Here is a 24,056-nt window from a genome sequence, read left to right as displayed (position 1 = left end):
ACGTCTTGGTGAAGATTGGTGATCGCTCATTTTTAGGTCTATTTTTTTTTTAGACATAACCTACGCCAGTGGTTCTCAACCTTTTTTCTGTGATGTACCCCCTTTGAACATTTTTTTTAATTCAAGTACCCCCTAATCAGAGCAAAGCATTATGGCTGAAAAAAAAAAGAGATAACGAAGTAAAATACAGCACTATGTCATCAGTTTCTGATTCATTAAATTGTATAACAGTGCAAAATATTGCTCATTTGTAGTGGTCTTTCTTGAACTATTTGGAAAAAAAGATATAAGAATTACTAAAAACTTGTTGAAAAATAAACAAGGGATTCAATTATAAATAAAGATTTCTACACATAGAAGTAATCATCAACTTAAAGTGCCCTCTTTGGGGATTGTAATAGAGATCCATCTGGATTCATCAACTTAATTTTAAACATTTCTTCACATAAAAATAAATCTTTAACATCAATATTTATGGAACATGTCCACAAAAAATCTAGCTGTCAACTCTGAATATTGCATTGTTGATTTTTTTTTTTTTCACAGTTTATGAACTTGTTGAAGTATTATTCAATATATTCATAAATAATTTTTTAATAGTTGCTATTTTTAGAATATTCAAAAAAAAAATCTCACGTATCCCTTGGCATAACTTCAAGTACCCCCAGGGGTACGCGCACCCCCATTTGAGAACCACTGCCCTACGCGATCGACGTAATGAGCACCCCTGCACGAGGGCCAATTTTTCTATGTCAAATTTGTTCTTTAATTGCAATAAAAAACATATGTTTAATGTACTATATTCCATCCCCATCCATTTTCTACCGCTTATTCCCTTTTGGGGTTGCGAGGGGCGCTGACGCCTATCTCAGCTACAATCGGGCGGAAGGCGGGGTACACCCTGGACAAGTCACCACCTCATCGCAGGGCCAACACAGATAGACATACAACATTCAAACTCACATTCACACATTAGGGCCAATTTAGTGTTGCCAATCAACCTATCCCCAGGTGCATGTCTTTGGAAGTGGGAGGAAGCCGGAGGGAACCCACGCATTCACGGGGAGAACATGCAAACTCCACACAGGAAGATCCCGAGCCTGGATTTGAACCCAGGACTGCAGGACCTTCGTATTGTGAGGCAGATGCACTAACCCCTCTGCCACCGTGAAGCATGTACTATATTATTTTCTGTTAAAATAAAGCCAACAATGACATTGTTTTATGGTCTGCTTTATTTTGAATGGTATCAAAAAGTATTAAAACACATTTAGGTACTGGTAGTGGTACCAAAATATTGGTATCGGGGCAACACCACACTGAACAAACATCACTAAACTCACTTGATGACTCCATCCTCCATGTAAATGTCGGCGCAGAAAGACTGGTCATCGTTGACGATCTTTGCTCCTTTGATCAGGAGACGGTCACTCTGGAAGAGAATAAGATCAGTTAGTTTACAACCGGAATATTGTCTTATTTTATATCTGACAAGAACCAATGAGCTCAGTTGGGTGTTCCAACAGAACAATGACCCCTAACACATGTCAAAAGTGGTAAAGGAATGCCTAAATCAGGCTAGAATGAAGGTTTTGGAATGGCCTTCCCAAAGTCCTGACTTAAATGTGTGGACAATGCTGAAGAAACAAGTCCATGTCAGGAAACCAACACGTTTAGCTGAATTGCACCAATTTTGTCAAGAGGAGTGGTCAAAAATTCAAACAGAAGCTTGTGGATGGCCACTAAAAGCGCCTTATTGCAGTAAAACTTGCTAAGGGACATGTAAGCAAATATTAACATTTTTGACCCAGCAGATTTGCTCACATTTTCAATAGACTCATAATGAATTCATAAAAGAACCAAAACTTCATGAATGTTTTTTGTGACCAACAACTATGTGCTCCAGTCACTCTATCACAGGGGTAGGGAACCTATGGCTCTAGAGCAGGGGTGCCCACACTTTTTCTGCAGGCGAGCTACTTTTCAATTGACCAACTCGAGGGGATCTACCTCATTTATATATATCATTTATATTTATTTATTTATGAAAGAGACATTTTTGTAAACAAGTTAAATGTGTTTAATGATAATACAAGCATGTGTAACACATATAGATGTCTTTCTTTCACCAAGACAAGAATATAAGTAGGTGTATTACCTGATTCTGATGACTTGCATTGATTGGAATCAGACAGTAATGATGATAACGCCCACATTTTCAAATGGAGGAGAAAAAAAGTTGTCCTTTCTGTACAATACCACAGGAAAGTGGTTGGTTTTTGGCATCTAATTCATCCAGCTTCCATACACTTTACAAGAAAAACATTGGCGGCAAATTCCGTAGCTTGCTTGATTGACATTCACGGCACCCGAGGGTCTTGTGAGATGACGCTGGCTGCTGCCAGTTCATTATTATGAAAAAATGACAGAGAGGAAGGCGAGAAACACTTTTTATTTCAACAGACTTTCGCGCCGTCCCTTCCGTCAAAACTCTAAAGGCCGACTGCACATTTCCTATCTTCACAATAAAAGCCCTGCTTCATGCTGCCTGTGCTAACAAAATAAGAGTCTTGGAAAGCTGGCGTGCACAAGTGATGTGCACGCCAGCTTTCTGAGGGATCGCTTGTGCACGCCAGTTTTCCGAGACTCTGTATTTAGTTAGCGCAGGCAGCATGAAGCAGGGCTTTTCTTGTGAAGATAGGAAATGTGCAGTCGGCCTTTAGAGTTTTGACGGAAGGTACGGCGCGAGAGTCTGTTGAAATAAAAAGTGTTTCTCGCCTTCCTCTCGGTCATATTTTCATAATAATGATTTTGCAGCAGCCAGCGTCATCTCACAAGACCCTCCGGTACCGTGAATGTCATTTAAGTGACGTCTTGGTGAAGATTGATGATCACTCATTTTTAGGTCTATTTTTTTTAAAAGCCTGGCTGGAGATCGACTGACACACCGCCCGCGGTCGACTGGTAGCTCGCGATCGACGTAATGGGCACCCCTGCTCTAGAGCCAGATGTGGCTCTTTTGATGACCGCATCTGGCTCTCGGATAAATCTGAGCTGACACTGCTTAACACGATAAGTAATGACTAATTCCACTTGAGTTAAAAATAACGTTCAAAATATTAAACATGCTCATGCATTTGAATCCATTCATCCTTTTTTCTACCGCATTTGTTCAAGAAATTGCATGATTTATTTGTTATTGTTTTTTTTAGGGCTTGCCCTCCTGGGGGTTCTTCAGACCACCAAGCACCGACATGAAAGCCTGTTTCAGGGTTACGATATTTTTTTATTTTTCAATAAGTCTTTCTGTATTTTTCTCTTTCGTTCTCGCTCGCGCTCTGACTCCAGCTCCAACCCTGTCTCCCCTCCCGGCTGCTGCTTATAACAGAGCGACAGGTGATTGGATAACAAGGCCCAGATGGGCCATCTACGCACCTGTCGCTGATTTCGAGGCCGGTCCTGGCACACCCCGCATCGCTGCAGGCCCGCAGGCCACGCCCCTCCACAGTTAGCTTCAGAATATCAACGTTATTAGAAAGAATACGAGACCTATTATACTCTAGTAATGTTGGTCTTACTTAAAATGGCACGCGTTTCGCTGTGTTCAGTGTTGAAAAAAAAATGATCTGGCTCTTAGGGAAATACATTTTAAAATATTAGGATTCTTGGCTCTCTCAGCCAAAAAGGTTCCCAACCCCTGCTCTATCACAAAAAAATATCTTTCCATTCTTTCCTAATTGTAGAAATGTAAAGCCGAATATCATACAGAGCATCAGCTTACTGTAGCTGAGATAGGCGCCAGCGCCCCCCGCGACCCCAAAAGGGAATAAGCGGTAGAAAATGGATGGATGGATGGCATCAGCTTTGACTTTTGCAAAAAGTAAACCGAATAACTCGACTGGATGGCCGGTGTTTAATTGCCTCAGGCCTCTTTTTTGATAAGAAACACATTTAGCTGGTTTTATTTCTCCAGTCAAGTGCACACTCTCACTCAAGAGCAGGTGTGTCCAAAGTGCGGCCCGAGGGCCATTTGTGGCACCCAGCTAATTTGTTAATGGCCCCCGGTCCATTCATAAAAATGTAAAACATAAAAAGAGTGTAATAAAAGAGTAAACAGTGACATGTAACAAGAAAAAGTTGCAGTGTTGACACAAATAACACAAAGCTGCCATGTTATTGACCTGCTGAAGGCTCCAATTTCTTCTCTGGAACAATTTCACTTTCAAATATTTTGGGGGGGATAATATTGCATATTTTGTGCAAAAACAAAGTTTTCTTTCACAAAAAGGGCATCAAACAAACAAAAAAGTATGAAAAAATGTATAAAATCTTATAATCAAGAGATCTACAGAATTAAGCGTTAAAAGTACAAAAATATAAATATATATTTGGCTTTTTTTCAACATTTATTCTTTTTTTATTGTTATGAATGATTGACCTAGTTAGGGTTCGAATTACTTCACGTCAAATATTCCACTTTGAAACGTTTTGGGGGAAAATGTTGCATAGTTTGTGTGTTTGCCATATAAATAATGGGTTTGTGGGTTCTTCCGAGGATGTCGTAGTCGTAATGGTTTGTGCAGTCCTTTGAGACATTTGTGATTTGGGGCTATATAAATAAACATTGATTGATTGATTGATTTTGACATAAAGGCCATAAACATAAAAAACAAAATTTAAAAAAATGTTATAACGACAGACAGACCCAGGCTGAAGTTGATCTCGAGATTCAAGTGTTAAATGAAAAAAATTATAATTTATGACTTATTTCTAACATTTTTATGACTGAGACCCTTCCGGAGACCGGGGACTAAACTTGAGGAAAGCCATAAAAGGTAAAAAAAACAACTATTGTATTGCTTTTAAAAAAGAAAAATATCACAATGGCCCCCGCATACTTTGATTTTTCAGTGGAAAAAGTTTGGACACCCCTGCTCAAGAGGATACGTTTTTCTCTTTGGGAGTGCAAACATTTCTTTGAACGTATCCAAGCGTCATCATTTCATTCTTTGATGATTTAATCAAATTAAGGCAGACAGATGAGACAATGCTCTCGTTCAGACGGCGCCGCCACAGAACCAAAATCGGGTTTGGTATTCCCTGGTGAAACAATGAAGATGGCAGCCTGTCCTCCTCAGGGATTCAGATCTCTGCAGAAGCAGACACGAGTGCGAACCAATTGCAGGGCACAGGCTGTAATCAATCTTCCACACCCACTGCTGGGCCACTTGTCTTGGTCGTACCGCCCCCCTGCTGTTATGGATTACTATGCACAAAAGGGAGTGGCAGGTCTGCTCACAGGGACTCCAGCATCCTCCACTAACAAAGAGTCCTCTATTTGAGCCTGCAATGCTGTTTGCAGGACTGCTTACGATGCATCCCAAGCAGTCTGTCCAAACCCCGCCCTGCATCAATCCACTGTACTTGGCTGAAGCATCCACTTGTTCAGTACCACTGCAGTCACGTCAGGAGAAAAAGCACGCCGGTCAATTCTTCATGTTTTTATCCATGTTGACATGACCGCATGTCTGCTTTTACAAAAACACAACCATATATTTGTCTACATAAAGGTGTCGAACTCATTTTAGCCCAGGTGCCGCATGGAGAAAAATCTGTGGACACGCGGGCCGGACTTTGATTGAGATGTTTATAAACATTTTAAAGAATTGAATCCATGCAATGCTTTAAAAAGGCAAATGGATGGCACAATAAGCCAAAAGGCTTGTTTCCATTGTGGTCCATTAAATATTCATCACATTTGATACATTCATCCATCCATTTCTTACCGCTTATTCCCTTTAGGGGACGCGGGGGGCGCTGGCTACAATCGGGCGGAAGGCGGGGTACACCCTGGACAAGTCGCCACCTCATCGCAGGGCCAACACAGATAGACAGACAACATTCACACTCACATTCACACACTAGGGACCATTTAATGTTGCCAATCAACCTATCCCCAGGTGCATGTTTTTGGAGGTGGGAGGAAGCCGGAGTACCCGGAGGGAACCCACACATTCACGGGGAGAACATGCAAAGTCCACACAGAAAGATCCCGAGCCTGGATTTGAACCCAGGACTGCAGGACCTTCGTATTGTGAGGCAGACGCACTAACCCCTCTGCCACCGTGAAGCCCTGATACATTCAATAATAAAATATATATAACCTGTAACATGTATATAAAAAATCAAGTTCAAAAAAATGATAAATTATGTACATATACACAGTACACATGTTGGGGGATTTGCAAAACAATATATACAAAAAACAATTGAAGAATTGTACAATTTAAATAAACCTCCATCATAAACCTTTACTGCGATGAGGTGGCGACTTGTCCAGGGTGTACCCCGCCTCCCGCCCGATTGTAGCTGAGATAGGCGCCAGCGCCCCCCGTGACCCCACAAGGGAATAAGCGGTAGAAAATGGATGGATGGATGGATAAACCTTTAGTAAATTTTGGACGACTGGCATATTCCCAAAATAGATGCAGTTCCCCATTATAGGGTCAAAACTCGCGGCTGTGTTGGAGCCACTATGGATTGAACTTTCACAGCATCATGCTAGACCCGCTCGACATCCATTGCTTTCGGTCCCCTAGAGGGGGGGGGTTGCCCACATCTGAGGTCCTCTCCAAGGTTTCTCATAGTCAGCATTGTCACTGGCGTCCCACTGGATGTGAATTCTCCCTGCCCACTGGGTGTGAGTTTTCCTTGCCCTTTTGTGGGTTCTTCCGAGGATGTTGTAGTCGTAATGGTTTGTGCAGTCCTTTGAGACATTTGTGATTTGGGGCTATATAAATAAACATTGATTGATTGATTGAAAAGATGCAAGCTCTTGTCATGACTTGCATTACATTGGAATAAAACAAGTCACGTGTGAGATGGCAAAGTGCATTGCATTGTGCGATTTTATTATAAAATCACGTCGGATAGGAATCGCTCGTTTACTGAAGTCCATCCATCCATCCATCCGTCTTCTTCCGCTTATCCGAGGTCGGGTCGCGGGGGCAGCAGCCTAAGCAGGGAAGCCCAGACTTCCCTCTCCCCAGCCACTTCGTCCAGCTCTTCCCGTGGGATCCCGAGGCATTCCCAGGCCAGCCTGGGTCTTCCCTGTGGCCTCCTACCGGTTGGACATGCCCTAAAAACCTCCCTAGGGAGGCGTTCGGGTGGCATCCTGACCAGATGCCCGAACCACCTCATCTGGCTCCTCTCGATGTGGAGGAGCAGCGGCTTTACTTTGAGTTCCTCCTGGATGTCAGAGCTTCTCACCCTATCTCTAAGGGAGAGCCACGCCACACGGCGGAGGAAACTGATTTCGGCCGCTTGTACCCGTGATCTTGTCCTTTCGGTCATGACCCAAAGCTCATGACCATAGGTGAGGATGGAAACGTAGATTGACCGGTAAATTGAGAGCTTTGCCTTCCGGCTCAGCTCCTTCTTCACCACAACGGATCGATACAGCGTCCGCATTACTGAAGACGAAGCACTGAGCCGCCTGTCGACCTCACGATCCACTCTTCCCTCATTCGTGAACAAGACTCCTAGGTACTTGAACTCCTCCACTTGGGGCAGGGTCTCCTCCCCAACCCGGAAATGGCACTCCACCCTTTTCCGGGCGAGAACCATGGACTCGGACTTGGAGGTGCTGATTCTCATCCCAGACGCTTCACACTCTGCTGCGAACTAATCCAGTAAGAGCTGAAGATCTTGGCCAGAAGAAGCCATCAGGACCACATCATCTGCAAAAAGCAGAGACCTAATCCTGCATCCACCAAACCGGATCACCTCAACGCGCCTAGAAATTCTGTCCATAAAAGTTATGAACAGAGTCGGTGACAAAGGACAGCCTTGGCGGAGTCCAACCCTCGCTGGAAACGGGTCCGACTTACTGCCGGCAATCAATCAATCAATCAATGTTTATTTATATAGCCCCAAATCACAAATGTCTCAAAGGACTGCACAAATCATTACGACTACAACATCCTCGGAAGAACCCACAAAAGGGCAAGGAAAACTCACACCCAGTGGGCAGGGAGAATTCACATCCAGTGGGATGCCAGTGACAATGCTGACTATGAGAAACCTTGGAGAGGACCTCAGATGTGGGCAACCCCCCCCTCTAGGGGACCGAAAGCAATGGATGTCGAGCGGGTCTAACATGGTACTGTGAAAGTTCAATCCATAGTGGCTCCAACACACCCGCGAGAGTTCAGTTCAAGCGGATCCAAGACAGCAGCGAGAGTCCCGTCCACAGGAAACCATCTCAAGCGGAGGCGGATCAGCAGCGTAGAGATGTCCCCAACCGATACAGGCGAGCGGTCCATCCTGGGTCCAGCAATGCGGACCAAGCTCTGACACTGATCATACAGGGAGCGGACCGCCACAATCAGACAGTCCGATACCCCATACTCTCTGAGTACTACCCACAGGACTTCCCGAAGGACAAGGTCGAATGTCTATAGACATTCAAGTCCACAAAGCACATTTAGCGAAGTGAGATTATTAAAATCTTGGCATTAAAATTTTAAAATAAAAACAACTTTGTATTTTTTTCTTTGTCTTACTTTGGCCAAAAATAGAACAAACACACTCTGAAAATATTGCAATAAAAATATGGAAAAAAATACGGGCAGCGGTAAAGTTTATATCCATGAAGGTATCAAAGGGCAGGGTGGTCGCAGCTTGTTGCGAGGATTGTTTTCCTGGGATGCAATCAGACTAGACCACACATCGGTAGAAAGTAGGAGGATATTTTGATTTCTACTTAAAAAAGGACAAACAAAAGGCACTCACAGCGGAGGCATAACTTGGCTAAGGAAACAAAAACTAACACTTAAGTAGACTATGGACATGAAACCAAAAAACACTTAATGTGGCGTGAAACGAGCACCATAAACTATGGACAAGAAATGAACATCAGTTGAGCATGAACAATGTCATCAAGGACTATGGCATGGGCAGAGCAAAAACAGAGTAATGTCGCCAGCCCGACTACCTGGCAACTACAGGCTTAATGTTAGACTATTGACATGAAACCAAAAAACACTTACTGTGGCGTGAAACGAGCACCATAAACTATGGACAAGAAATGAACATCAGTAGAGCATGAACAATGTCATCAAGGACTATGGCATGGGCAGAGCAAAAACAGAGTAATGTCGCCAGCCCGACTACCTGGCAACTACAGGCTTAATGTTAGACTATGGACATGAAACCAAAAAACACTTACTGTGGCGTGAAACGAGCACCATAAACTATGGACAAGAAATGAACATCAGTAGAGCATGAACAATGTCATCAAGGACTATGGCATGGGCAGAGCAAAAACAGAGTAATGTCACCAGCCCGACTACCTGGCAACTACAGGCTTAAATCTCCCTAATTAAAGCCAGGTGCGTGTGTCCGAACACCAGCAGTAGGTGAAAATCATATGCCACCATGGCAACCAAAACAAACAAGAGTGCAACAAAAAACAGCAACTAATGGAGTTCAAAACCGAAAATAACAAAAAACAAGATCCAGACCATAGAACATGACAGAAGGAAAGAAGAAAGTGAATGATTGTTTTTTAATGAATTAAGTAACGTTTATGACAACCTTTTTCCAAAACACAATATAGAATGTGAGATACAACAGGATGATGCATTAATTTATCTTTTGTTTTCAAAACGCTTACAAAAAATTGGGACCCTAATAACACATTTTCCCAGAGTCTGAGACGGAAAAAAAACATCTCAGGTTTTGGGATCCCTAAAAAGGGAGAAGCAGATAATTCCCAGTAACTTTTATCTTCTTTTAAATGTGTGTATCTACAGAAAGGTTGACATCAAAGTACTGCGACGAATCCAAACTTGGATAACCATTTAAATTCAATTGGCAAGATCGACAAAGTGTTTGTGTGTGATTGTATTGAATCAATGCCAAACTTGACAGTGACCTTTCTATCACGGGAGCCTCAGACAGTGTGCAGTGTGACGGAAAAATGCAATTCGGCATAAAGCAAGAACAAAAACAGATCACTTTGAAGAAAATAGCAGTAAATTTGGCTTTTTATGATACAAATGTCATAATGTACAAAGAACACTACAATTCACAAAGTAATGTTTGAAATACCAATACATCAAAATAAAAATAACGATCTATATACAAAAGTTTACATACACTTGTAAAGTACATAATGTCATGGCTGTCTTGAGTTTCCAATCATTTCTACATCTCTTATTTTTTGTGATAGAGTGATTGGAGCACAAAAAACATTCATGAAGTTTGGTTCTTTTATGAATTTATTATAGGTGGCCAAACAGCTCAATTTTAGTTTCATCTGACAAAGATAAGACCTTCTGGAGGAAAGTTCTGAAACAAAAATTGAATTGTTTGGCCACAATACCCAGCAATATGTTTGGAGACGAAACGGTGAGGCTTTTAATTCCAGGAATCCCAACCTACTGTCAAGCATGGTGGTGGTAGCTTAATGCCCAGGGCCTGCTTTGCTGCCAATGGAACTGGTGCTTTACAGACAGTCAATGGGACAATGAAAAATTCTTCAAAACAACCTAAAATTATCAGTCTGGAGGTTGGGTCTTGGGCGCATTTGGGTGTTCCAACAGGACAATGACCCCAAACACACGTCAAAAGTGGTAAAGGAATGACTAAACCAGGCTGGTATTAAGGTTTTAGAATGACCTTCCCAAAGTCCGGACTTAAAAGTGTGGACAATGCTGAAGAAACAAGTCCATGTCAGAAAAGCAACAAATCTAGCTGAACTGCACCAATTTTGTTAAAAGGAGTGGTCCACAAATTAAACCAGAAGCTTGTGGATGGCTACTAAAAGCGTCTTATTGCAGTGAAACTTGCCAAGGGACATGTAAGCAAATATTAACATAGCTGTATGTATACTTTTGATTTGCTCACATTTTCAGTAGAGCCATAATACATTCATAAAAGAAGCAAACTTCATGAATGTTTTTTGTGACCAAGTATGTGCTCCAATCACTCTATCACAAAAAAAAAAATAAGTTGTAGAACGTATTGGAAACTCAAGACAGCCATGACAAGTGCCTTTACAAGTGTAAGTAAACTATAGCTGGCGACTGTATAAGCAGAGGTGGGTAGAGTAGCCAGAAATTGTACTCAAGTAAGAGTACTGTTACTTTAGAGATGTATTACTCAAGTAAAAGTAAGGAGTAGTCACCCAAATATTTACTTGAGTAAAAGTAAAAAGTATGTTGTGAAAAAACTACTCAAGTACTGAGTAACTGATGAGTAACCTGTTCGTTTAATGATGAGGGCAACAAGTAATGCACAAAAACATAAAAATAGCAATGAACAAATTCAGAGCCAGGAATATCTCTTAAGCAACTAAAACAATAATATATATCAAATAATATATATTTGGTTTTACACTGTATTCCATCCATCCATTTTCGACCGCTTATTCCCTTTCGGGGTCGCGGGGGGCGCTGGCGCCTATCTCAGCTACAATCGGGCGGAAGGCGGGGTACACCCTGGACAAGTCGCCACCTCATCGCAGGGCCAACACAGATAGACAGTATTGAAAAAAAAATTGAAAATGAATTTTACCTTTGCAACCTCATTATACTATTGGCTAAGTTTTATATTCATAAATGTAAGTTTCTCAATACCCGACCTGTTTGTTGTGCCTTTAAAAAAGATTTAGAACTCTACATTAAAACACTCTACCTCTAACAACCAAAAAGCTGTGAAAACGATGATGCTGTGTTCCAAATTTATGTTATTTACTGAGATTGAGTGAGCCTATGGCTTTGCACTTTGTTTATTTTATATATATATTTGTTGCATTCTATTTTAGTTTCTTTGAATTTACAACCCCCTGGCGCTGTTTTGTACGTTTTTTATACAGTTTTGTACTTTGATTATTATTTTCAACTGTTTGTAAATGTTGAAATTCATAAATAAAGGTTTATAAAAAACATTTTTTTAAAAGTGTGCAGTTAATCATGTGACCGCCTGGCTGTTTGATTGGTGAAACGGAGTCAAACGTCACCGGTGACTGCATTTGATTGGTGAAACAGAGTCAAACGTCACCGGTGACTGCATTTGATTGGTGAAACGGAGTCAAACATCACCAGTGACTGCATTTGATTTGTGAAACAGAGTCAAACGTCACCGGTGACTGCATTTGATCGGTGAAACGGAGTCAAACGTCACCAGTGACTGCATTTGATTGGTGAAACGGAGTCAAACGTCACCAGTGACTGCATTTGATTGGTGAAACAGAGTCAAACGTCACCAGTGACTGCATTTGATTGGTGAAACGGAGTCAAACGTCACCGGTGACTGCATTTGATTGGTGAAACGGAGTCAAACGTCACCAGTGACTGCATTTGATTGGTGAAACGGAGTCAAACGTCACCAGTGACTGCATTTGATTGGTGAAACGGAGTCGAACGTCACCAGTGACTGCATTTGATTGGTGAAACGAAGTCAAACGTCACCAGTTACTGCATTTGATTGGTGAAACGGAGTCGAACGTCACCAGTGACTGCATTTGATTGGTGAAACGGAGTCAAACGTCACCAGTGACTGCATTTGATTGGTGAAACGGAGTCAAACGTCACCAGTGACTGCATTTGATTGGTGAAACGGAGTCAAACGTCACCAGTGACTGCATTTGATTGGTGAAACGGAGTCAAACGTCACCATTGACTGCATTTGATTGGTGAAACGGAGTCAAACGTCACCAGTGACTGCATTTGATTGGTGAAACGGAGTCGAACGTCACCAGTGACTGCATTTGATTGGTGAAACGGAGTCGAACGTCACCAGTGACTGCATTTGATTGGTGAAACGGAGCCAAACGTCACCAGTGACTGCATTTGATTGGTGAAACGGAGTCAAACGTCACCAGTGACTGCATTTGATTGGTGAAACGGAGTTGAACGTCACCAGTGACTGCATTTGATTGGTGAAACGGAGTCAAACGTCACCAGTGACTGCATTTGATTGGTGAAACGGAGTCAAACGTCACCAGTGACTGCATTTGATTGGTGAAACGGAGTCAAACGTCACCAGTGACTGCATTTGATTAGTGAAACGGAGTCAAACGTCACCAGTGACTGCATTTGATTGGTGAAACGGAGTCAAACGTCACCGGTGACTGCATTTGATTGGTGAAACGGAGTCGAACGTCACCAGTGACTGCATTTGATTGGTGAAACGGAGTCAAACGTCACCAGTGACTGCATTTGATTAGTGAAACGGAGTCAAACGTCACCAGTGACTGCATTTGATTGGTGAAACGGAGTCAAACGTCACCGGTGACTGCATTTGATTGGTGAAACGGAGTCGAACGTCACCAGTGACTGCATTTGATTGGTGAAACGCAGGCATGTGATGGATCCTACTTTGAAGGTCTGTCTGACAAACCAAAACAAACAAAGCGTGCATTAACAGATCGATAAAAATCAGTAGCGAGTATTATGTAGATAAATGGAGCGGAGTAAAAGTAGCGTTTCTTCTCTATAAATATACTCAAGTAAAAGTATGTTGCATTAATACTACGGTACTCTTAGAAGTAAAATTTATCCCAAAAGTTATTCAAGTAGATGTATCGGAGTAAATGTAGCAGGTTACTACCCACCTCTGCTGTATACTGAAGCCAAGCAAGTACCAGACGGGTTGTATGTGGTAAGAGAGCAAGTTTAGTCCAATGGATCATTATTCATACTGCCGGCCAAAAGCATCTTGGTTGCTATGAAAACTTCTGCGAGCAGTCGCCATTACCGGGCAACACATTGTGTTTTGGTCCAGATGGAAAACATCCTGCTAACATTGCATGAAGTCAGGCAGGGTTTGCTGCCAGCTCTGACATCCGACACTGTGACTTATTGTACGACATTTTCACCCTCACACTACATGTCCGTCCACACGTGAGTTTACGGACACAAGCGCTTGCTCTTGCTATATTTCCATCATCTCCTGCTTTTGAAATTAAATATCAAAAAAGGAATACCACTACGTGATGCTGGATAGATATAAGTGGCAGTACTGTTTCACCATATGGGTATGTTTAAAAAGTGTTTATGAATTGGTTATTAACTTTTTATAAGACTGCTTACCAAATAGCGATCTATTGGCCCCTTCACTAATTATAAATGGTAGCAGATGGTAGCTACATTAACATCACATTTACAGACACTAAAGTATTTAGCCACCCATCTAAATGATGAGAATCAAGTGTCCTAATCACTACAGGTGTATAAAATAAAGCATTTAGGCATGGAGACTGTTTCTACAAACATTTGTGAAAGAATGGGCCGCTCTCAGTGATTTCCAGCATGGAACTGTCATAGGATGCCACCTGTGCGACAAATCCAGTCGAGAAATTTCCTCGCTTCTAAATATTCCAAAGTCGACTGTCTGCTTTATTATAAGAAAAGTGAAGAGTTTGGGAACAACAGCAACTCAGCCACCAAGTGGTAGGCCGTGATAAACTGACAGAGAGGGGTCAGCGGATGCTGAAGCGCATAATGCAAAGACTTTCAGAGCTCCAAACTAAATGTGACCTTCTAATTAGCCCACCTACAGTACGCAGAGAGCTTAATGGAATGGGTTTCCATGGCTGTTCTGCTGCATCTAAGCCATAAATCACCAAGTCCAATGCAAAGCATGGGATGCAGTGGTGTAAAGAACATCACCACTGGACTCTAAAGCAGTGGAGACGCCTTCTCTGGAGTGATGAATCAAGCTTTTCCATCTGGCAATCTGATGGGCCAGTCTGGGTGTATTGTGGTTGCCATCAGAACGCTACATTTAGGACTACATTGTGCCGAGTGTGAAATTTGGTGGAGGAGGAATTATCGTGTGAGGTTGTTTTTCCGGAGTTGGGCTTGGCCCCTTACTTCCAGTGAAAGGAACTTGGCATTCTAAAGGATACCAAAATATTTTGGACAATTCCAAGCTCCCAAACTTGTGAGAACAGTTTGGAGCGGGCCCCTTCCTCTTCCAACATGACTCTGCACCAGTGCACAAGGACTATAAAAAATGGGACCCATTGCCTCCCTGCTTGGCACTCAGCATCAAGGGTTGGAATTGGGGGTTCAATCACCATAAATGATTCCCGGGCGCGGCACCGCTGCTGCCCACTGCTCCCCTCACTTCCCAGGGGGTAATCAAGAGGATGGGTCAAATGCAGAGGACAAATGTCACCACACTGAGTGTGGGGGTGACAATCATTGGTACTTTAAAGGCCTACTGGAACGAGATGTTCTTATTTAAACGGGGATAGCAGGTCCATTCTATGTGTCATACTTGATCATTTTGCGATATTGCCATATTTTTGCTGAAATGATTTAGTAGAGAACATCGACGATAAAGTTCGCGACTTTTGGTCGCTAATAAAAAAGCCTTGCATTACCGGAAGTAGCAGGCCATGTGTGCGTGATGTCACAGGTTGTAGGGCTCCTCACATCCTCACGTTGTTTACAATCATAGCCAGCAGCAGCTAGAGCTATTCGGACCGAGAAAGCGACAATTTCCCCATTAATTTGAGCGAGGATGAAAGATTCGTGGATGAGGATAGTTAGAGTGAAGCACTAAAAAAATAAAAATAAAAAAAGGAAAGGCAACGGCTCCAGGCGCGGCAGTGGGATTCAGATGTTATTAGACACATTTACTAGGATGATTCTGGAAAATGGTCATGAGCTTTGGGTCATGACCGAAAGGATAAGATCACGGGTACAAGCGGCCGAAATGAGTTTCCTCCGCCGGGTGGCGGGGCTCTCCCTTAGAGACAGGGTGAGAAGCTCTGCCATCCGGGAGGAACTCAAAGTAAAGCCGCTGCTCCTTCACATCGAGAGGAGCCAGATGAGGTGGTTCGGGCATCTGGTCAGGATGCCACCCGAACGCCTCCCTAGGGAGGTGTTTAGGGCACGTCCAACCGGTAGGAGGCCACGGAGAAGACCCAGGACACGTTGGGAAGACTATGTCTCCCGGCTGGCCTGGGAACGCCTTGGGATCCCCCGGGAAGAGCTAGACGAAGTGGCTGGGGAGAGGGAAGTCTGGGTTTCCCTGCTTAGGCTGTTGCCCCCGCGAACCGACCTCGGATAAGCGGAAGATGATGGATGGATGGATGGATTCTGGAAAATCCCTTATCTGCTTATTGTGTTAATAGTGTTTTAGTGAGATTATAAAGTCGGAGGGCTGTGGTGAACGCCAGTGTCTCTGAGAGAAGCCGAGGAGGCAAGATCACAGCTGCAGGAGGAAGTAGCATAATCCACTCAAGTCTTCGGTGAGAGGCGACTTAATATCACAATTTTCCCCTCCAAAAACTTGCTGGTTGTCGTAGAGAAACATGTTCGCTTGACCGCTCTGTGTTAAAGTTTCACAACAAACAAACAAAAAACACCGGCTGTGTTTCTGTTGCTAAAGGCAACTGCAATCCACCGCTTTCCACCAACAGCATTATTCTTTATAGTCTCCATTAATAATTCAACAAATTGCAAAAGATTCAGCAACACATATGTCCAAATGGATGACAGAGTCTGGTGTGGATTAACTTGACAGGCCTGCACAGAGTCCTGACCTGAACCCAATAGCACACCTTTGGGATGAATTAGAACGGAAACTGAGAGCCAGGCATTCTCGATTTTTGAAAGAATGGTGGAAAATTCCTGTAAACACACTCCGCAACCTTGTGGACAGCCTTCCCAGAAGAGTTGAAGCTGTAATAGCTGCAAAAAAGTGGCCCAACATCATATTGAACCCTATGGGCTAGGAATGAGATGGTACTTCAAGTTCATTTGTGAGTCAAGGCAAATACTTTTGGCAAAATATTGTATTTATAAATGTTGGAAAATGTAAAACTGAATATTTTTGCATCAACTTTTGTTTATATTTGATATGTTTCATTGTAAAAAAGATGAATGAATGAGTCTCTTTACCTCAGTGAACCCCCTCAGTTGAGCACAGAGAACCACCAAGAGTGTTACTGACTTAACCACACAATGCTCTGCTTTGTTCTAGCGCTCCGTAATGTAAAATGTTCCCTTTCTCTACACATTTGTCTGGCATTTCACTTTAGAGGAAATTCGGGGTTATGTTAGGGGTTGTGGAAGGTGAGCGAGTGTGTGTGTGGGTCAAGTGTGAATACAAGCCAGCATATGCAGGATGAAGCATCCTTAGGAGTTAGTGCACGCTGTTAGGGATTGACTTTAATCCAAGGAGTGCTTATTATAGCTTCTATCTATTTTGAGGAGTCCGATTGCTCACGCAGGTTTGCTGCTGGAATAATAGTTGTAGCTACGCTTAGATGACAAGTGAAGTTTGATTTACAAATGACCGATAAAGTAATATTTGAGCTATTACTGGCGCTATCCTGTATTATTTAAATATATTAGTATTGCACAATATGAAGGGCTTTTTAAATTTTAAACACAATCAACATTTTCTACAGGATTTAGAAGTAAGGGTTCTTTGCTCCTTCCCGCCCTCACTGACTGACCGGTAAAAAAAAAAATGTCCTGATCATTTTTTTTTTTGCATTTCCTAAAGTTTTAGTTGTGTTCGTTGACTTCTTGATAGTGTTTCAAATTCAATAGTGGGAACTACGCGAGAAATCTTGTTATTGGTTAGTCCTGAATGATGTTGTGGATACTTCTGCAATCACCAGATTAGAGGCACCGGGCCTGTACTACAAAGCGGGATTTCTGCTTATCCAATATAAGTGTGAGGATAAGGTAAAGATGTGCAGTACTAGGAAACAGGATACGTCACCATGGTAATTTTATGTTCGGTGATACTAATCCAGTGACTTGAGAAATCAAGTTGTGGTCCAGCTAAATCTTACATCTTCGAAGTTTGGGTTGAACATTATTTGACTTGTTTTTTAAGTAGTTTTGTTTTTTCAATGCATGTTTGTTTGATTGCACAAAAATACATACATTCCTCGTCATACTAATCAGGGATTTGCAGTTTTCTGACAACTGTCCTTGTAATTATCATTTAAAATATTCAACACTAAAAGAAAGGAATAGCATTTTATTGTTTATTTTTTGCAAATCTAATGTACGAAAAGCAACCCTTAAGTCCAAAATATCAATCAATCAATCAATGTTTACTTATACAGCCCTAAATCACTAGTGTCTCAAAGGGCTGCACAAACCACAACACGAACCACTACGACATCCTCGGTAGGCCCACATAAGGGCAAGGAAAACTCACACCCAGTGGGACGTCGGTGACAATGATGACTATGAGAACCTTGGAGAGGAGGAAAGCAATGGATGTCGAGCGGGTCTAACATGATACTGTGAAAGTTCAATCCATAATGGATCCAACATAGTCGCGATAGTCCAGTTCGAAGCGGATCCAACACAGCAGCGAGAGTCCCGTTCACAGCGGAGCCAGCAGGAAACCATCCCAAGCGGAGGCGGATCAGCAGCGCAGAGATGTCCCCAGCCGATACACAGGCAAGCAGTACATGGCCACCGGATCGGACCGGACCCCCTCGAGGGGAGAGTGGGACATGGGAGAAAAAACGGCAGATCAACTGGTCTAAAAAGGGAGTCTATTTAAAGGCTAGAGTATACAAATGAGTTTTAAGGTGAGACTTAAATGCTTCTACTGAGGTAGTATCTCGAACTGTTACCGGGAGGGCATTCCAGAGTACTGGAGCCCGAACGGAAAACGCTCTATAGCCCGCAGACTTTTTTTGAGCTTTGGGAATCACTAATAAGCCGGAGTCCTTTGAACGCAGATTTCTTGCCGGGACATATGGTACATTACAATTGGCAAGATAGGATGGAGCCAGACCGTGTAGTATTTTATACGTAAGTAGTAAAACCTTAAAGTCACATCTTAAGTGCACAGGAAGCCAGTGCAGGTGAGCCAGTACAGGTGTAATGTGATCAAACTTTCTTGTTCTTGTCAAAAGTCTAGCAGCCGCATTTTGTACCAACTGTAATCTTTTAATGCTAGACATGGGGAGACACGAAAATAATACGTTACAGTAATCGAGGCGAGACGTAACAAACGCATGGATAATGATCTCAGCGTCTTTAGTGGACAAAATGGAGCGAATTTTTGCGATATTACGGAGATGAAAGAAGGCCGTTTTAGTAACGCTTTTAATGTGTGACTCAAAGGAGAGAGTTGGGTCGAAGATAATACCCAGATTCTTTACCGTGTCGCCTTGTTTAATTATTTGGTTGTCAAATTTTACAGTTGTATTACTAAATAGAGGTCGGTGTCTAGCAGGACCGATAATCAGCATTTCCGTTTTTTTGGCGTTGAGTTGCAAAAAATTAGCGGACATCCATTGTTTAATTTCATTAAGACACGCCTCCAGCTGACTACAATCCGGCGTGTTGGTCAGCTTTAGGGACATGCAGAGTTGGGTGTCATCAGCATAACAGTGAAAGCTAACACCGTATTTGCGTATGATGTCACCTAGCGGCAGCATGCAGATGCTGAAGAGTGCAGGGCCAAGGACCGAACCCTGGGGAACTCCACACGTTACCTTAACGTAGTCCGAGGTCACACTGTTATGGGAGACGCACTGCATCCTATCAGTAAGATAAGAGTTTAACCAAGACAGGGCTGAGTCTGACATACCAATTCGTGTTTTGATACGTTCTAATAAAATATTATGATCAACGGTATCGAAAGCAGCGCTAAGTTCGAGGAGCAGCAACATAGATGACGCATCAGAATCCATCGTTAGCAGTAGATCATTAGTCATTTTTGCGAGGGCTGTCTCCGTGGAGTGATTTGCCCTGAAACCGGATTGAAAGGTTTCACATAGATTGTTAGACGCTAAGTGTTCATTTAACTGCTCCGCAACAATTTTTTTGAGGATTTTTTAAATATATGCATGTGTATATGCATGTTATGCAATTGTTTATAAATTCGGAAAAATAAATAACCAAAAAATGTGTATTTTGTTGTTTTCTTACTGTACCGAAAATGAACCGAACCGTGACCTCTAAACCGAAGTACGTACCAAACCGAAATGTTTGTGTACCGTTACACCCCCTTGCATTTTCATTAATTGGATTGCGCTATTTTTGTTTTCGACTTAAGAGATTTAGTAAGTTAGCTTTGCGTGTGCAATCAAGTTTGCACATGTTTTCATACAGGCAAACCTTTCAGAGATCTAGCCCATAATCTCTGCAAACGTTGCCTGACTGTCTCTACACAGCGTTTAAATATTTAAGTGATTGGGACTCGGGCTTGACTGTATTTCTGTCTGCAACTTAGAATGTTGCTCTCTCGCATCAAAACAGAAACGCCACATAATTTATTTATATCAGCCGATGCGCCCTAATGAAACAAAATCAAACGTGTTTTGAGACATCTTGTATAATGTAGATTTCAATCCCACCCACTGTCAGTCACGGCCTAATGGAATACTCACTGAGTTGTACGTATTTACAGCCTCCAGTGCACTTCCTATTTGACGGCTAAATTCCAGCCATTAGTGTTGAAGCCGCTCCAATCCCAGGTGGTCAATTTGCTGAGGTTCATGTATATTAGATGAGAAATGCTGTAAGTACGTTACTGCCTCGCAGCTGCTCAAGCAATCTTCATTTTTAATGTATTACTAATAATAATAACTGACAATCAACTGTTAGTTCCAGTTGCATGTACTATACATTTAGGAGGAGTGAATATGTGACTGCATCTGATCACACTGTTTCATCTTCATTTAATTTATGTTTGGTTTTAATACAAACATTGCAGAGAGGAGAGACAGATTTAGAAGGTGTTCAGCAGGTGAGCATAATGCAGCGGACTCTCCCCAAATGATAATAAACACCTCCCAGTCAACTACTAGTTTCATCGCTATGAGTCTGTTGACGTTCTAAAAACATAAGCGGCAGCTCAGCTCGCTCGCAGTCCTTAATGTGGAAGCTAATTAGCTTTTAGTGTAACGTTAGCTCACTGTGTGGTGTGCGTGCATGCATGTGTTACGGACAGCAAAGTCCCGTATGTCTGAGAGAAAGACAAGCATTGCATTATGGACCTACAGTTAACAACTAAGTTATTTCACTTTACCTTTTTCTTCGTTAAAGCAGCAAAAAAGGATGTTATGTTAAATGAAGATTTTCTGTCTCTGATAGTTGTTATAATAATGTAAGTGCATCACAAAGCCTACATGAACTCCATGGTGTTCAGGGATAATTAGTCGCTCCTATTGTTATAGTACTATTTTTTCAGCTACAGTTACATTAATCATTAGTATCAATCAATCAATCAATCAATCAATGTTTACTTATATAGCCCTAAATCACTAGTGTCTCAAAGTAGTGTAGCAGCTTAGGTCCCTGCTGTCACATGTTGATAAAAATATAACATTTACATAATAAAAATCAACTACAGGCTTCCCAAATGCTGTAATAAATTAAGCATAATGAGTTGAGCATTCGTCAGCATGTGGCCCCACTTTTATTATATTTTTCAAACGTTTATTGCAAACGCTTACTTACAGTGAGTCAGTATTTTGTCATTGTGACTTAGTAAGTCATTATTTTGACTTGGTAAGTCATAATAATGACATACTTAGTATCTCAGGTAACTAGGACTCGTATATCGCCATTCAGCTATGAGGTGGAGTCGTGATGGTGATAGACCGAGTTACCCACCCTTTTCCCTTAACTAGCACATTTTCTGGGGGAAACACTAGCTCACTGACGTCAAAATGTAAACAAACGGCATTGGTGGATCTACACCTCACATCCGCTGTAATGATACCAAGTACAGGAGCGTATCTAGTCGATTCTACGATGATTACATCGATATTTTATGGCATCACAACATTTTCTTTCGGGTTTTTTTTATTTATATTTTGTTTATAAACTCAGGAAATACATCCCTGGATAAATGAGGACTTTGAATGTGACCAATGTATGATCCGGTAACTACTTGGTATCGGATTGATACCCAAATTTGTGGCATCATCCAAAACTGATGTAAAGCATCCAAACAACAGAAGAATAAGTGATTATTACATTCTAACAGAAGTGTAGATAGAACATGTTAAAAGATAAAATAAGCAGATATTAACAGTAAATGAACAAGTAGATTAATAGTTCATTTTCTACCACTTGTCCTTTATAAAGTTGACAAAATAATAGGTGTATAAATTACTCAATATGTTACTGCATACGTCAGCAGACTAATTAGGAGTCTTTGTTTGTTTACTTATTACTAAAAGACAAGTTGTCTAGTACGTTCAGTATTTTATTTAAGGACACAATTGCAATAATAAACATATATTTAATGTACTCTAAGATTTTTTGTTCAAATAAAGCCAATAATGCCATTTTTGTGTGGTCCCTTTTATTTAGAAAAGTATCGAAAAGTACCAAAATACATGTTGGTATCGGGACAACAGTAGTCCAACATTAGGGCGGACACTCTTGACCACCATAATTCGGCTTTTTTATGAAAATAGACCCGCTCAGGTACGTCCTATTGTCCGAAAAAATACGGTGATTGCAATGGCCATCACATACTTTATCGTTAAAATCGGCCGATACCGATCGGCGTTACATCATTCGGCACGTCCCCCCACTCAGCGGCCTAGTGGTTAGAGTGTCCGCCCTGCGATTGGTAGGTTGTGAGTTCCAACCCCGTCCGAGTCATACCAAAGACTATAAAAATGGGACCCGTTACCTCACTGCTTGGCACTCAGCATCAAGGGTTGAAATTGGGGGTTAAATCACCAAAAATGATTCCCGGGCGTGGCCATTGCTGCTGCCCACTGCTCTCCTCACCTCTCAGGGGGTGAACAAGGGCGATGGGTAAAACGCAGAGAATCATTTCGTCACAATTAGTGTGTGTGACAATCAGTGGTACTTTAACTTAACTAATATCGTCAATATTGTCAGAGTTTGCTGGTGACGAACCCCAAGATGCAGAAAAGGAGGCAGGCATTGAATGACAAAACACGATTTACTATAAATACTAAAACAAGAACAAACAAAAAGCGCGCACGAGGCGGATAACAAACTAAAAGAGCTAGCATGGGAGCTAGAAAACAACAGGAGCTTAGCATGGAAACTAACAAAAAACAAAAGGGCCTAGCGTGGAAGCTAGCGGGTAGTGAGCAGGAAAACAAAAGTCGTTACGTGTTGTATAAAGCAGGGAACAAAAGACAGTAAGCTACAAACTGCTACCGAAATACAGCTTACCGCTACGCTGCCAAAACACAACAGGAGCGACAGTAAAATACATGACAATAATCCAGCACTGACTGGAGGACAAAAGCAGGTGAAAATAGGAATTGGGCTGATTGACACCAGGTGTGGCCGGGTGCCAATCAGCCGCAGCTGAGGGGGAAACAGCACTCAGGGAGAAAGACAGGAAACCAACAAAATAAGAGCGCTGACAGGAAATACTACACACACAGGAAAAAACTACAACACAAACAAACTGTCAGGGGCCAGCCTGACAAATATCGCACAACCTTTATGGTTCGTACAGATGCTTTAAGTTAAAAACAATAATATATAAATATAAATACATATAAATAGGGAACGGATTATACGAAAACAACGAATCGTGATCATTTTTTTTATGTTGCCATATCACTCAGCCCTATGTAGTACAACAATACACATATTATTCTTCGTGTATGTCGCCATACTACGAAAAATAAGATTCCGTTAGCTGCATCCGTGAGTTTTAACGCGTCCAAGCAGGTACATCCTTTCTTCAAGTGAGAGACAATCATGGAAGGAAACACAAGCCCCCTCCCTTCCCCCCTCTTCCACTCCCTCCTCCCTGCTCACTACACCTCCATTATTCATGCCCCCACTGTGATTTGTGGAAATAACTCCACGACATGTTCCATATTTTCGTTCGATCATTGAAATGGCAACTAAACCTAAGCTGAGGAAGAGAAGAGTGCATTTAAACCTGCATGACATTGATTGTCCCGTCCCTGTAAGTCAGTGGGAAGGGAAAAGGTTCAAGACTAGCCGCATATCAAATCCTGTAAGCCAGCGGAAAGGGGAAAGAATCCTAACCGCATGGAAGGACATTTTTTTTTTTTAACGCCATGACTTCCTGTA

General features: G+C 42.0%; 1 protein-coding gene across 3 annotated transcripts in view; it reads right to left on the bottom strand.

Annotated features, from left to right (window-relative positions):
- The window catches only part of LOC133536492 (dihydropyrimidinase-related protein 2), an 83,576-nt gene that overhangs the window by 47,381 nt on the left and 12,139 nt on the right, over positions 1 to 24,056 (bottom strand). For all 3 annotated transcript variants that reach the window (XM_061877062.1, XM_061877060.1, XM_061877063.1), the window contains one exon: positions 1,344 to 1,432. In XM_061877062.1, the coding sequence (XP_061733046.1) occupies positions 1,344 to 1,432 (89 nt within the window). The remainder of the gene's footprint in view (positions 1 to 1,343; positions 1,433 to 24,056) is intronic.

Source organism: Nerophis ophidion, linkage group LG17 (assembly GCF_033978795.1).
Source record: "Nerophis ophidion isolate RoL-2023_Sa linkage group LG17, RoL_Noph_v1.0, whole genome shotgun sequence".
In the NCBI taxonomy this organism is placed as follows: domain Eukaryota; kingdom Metazoa; phylum Chordata; class Actinopteri; order Syngnathiformes; family Syngnathidae; genus Nerophis; species Nerophis ophidion.
Note: the sequence above shows the minus strand (reverse complement) of the source record. Positions and strands in the feature narration are given on the sequence as shown.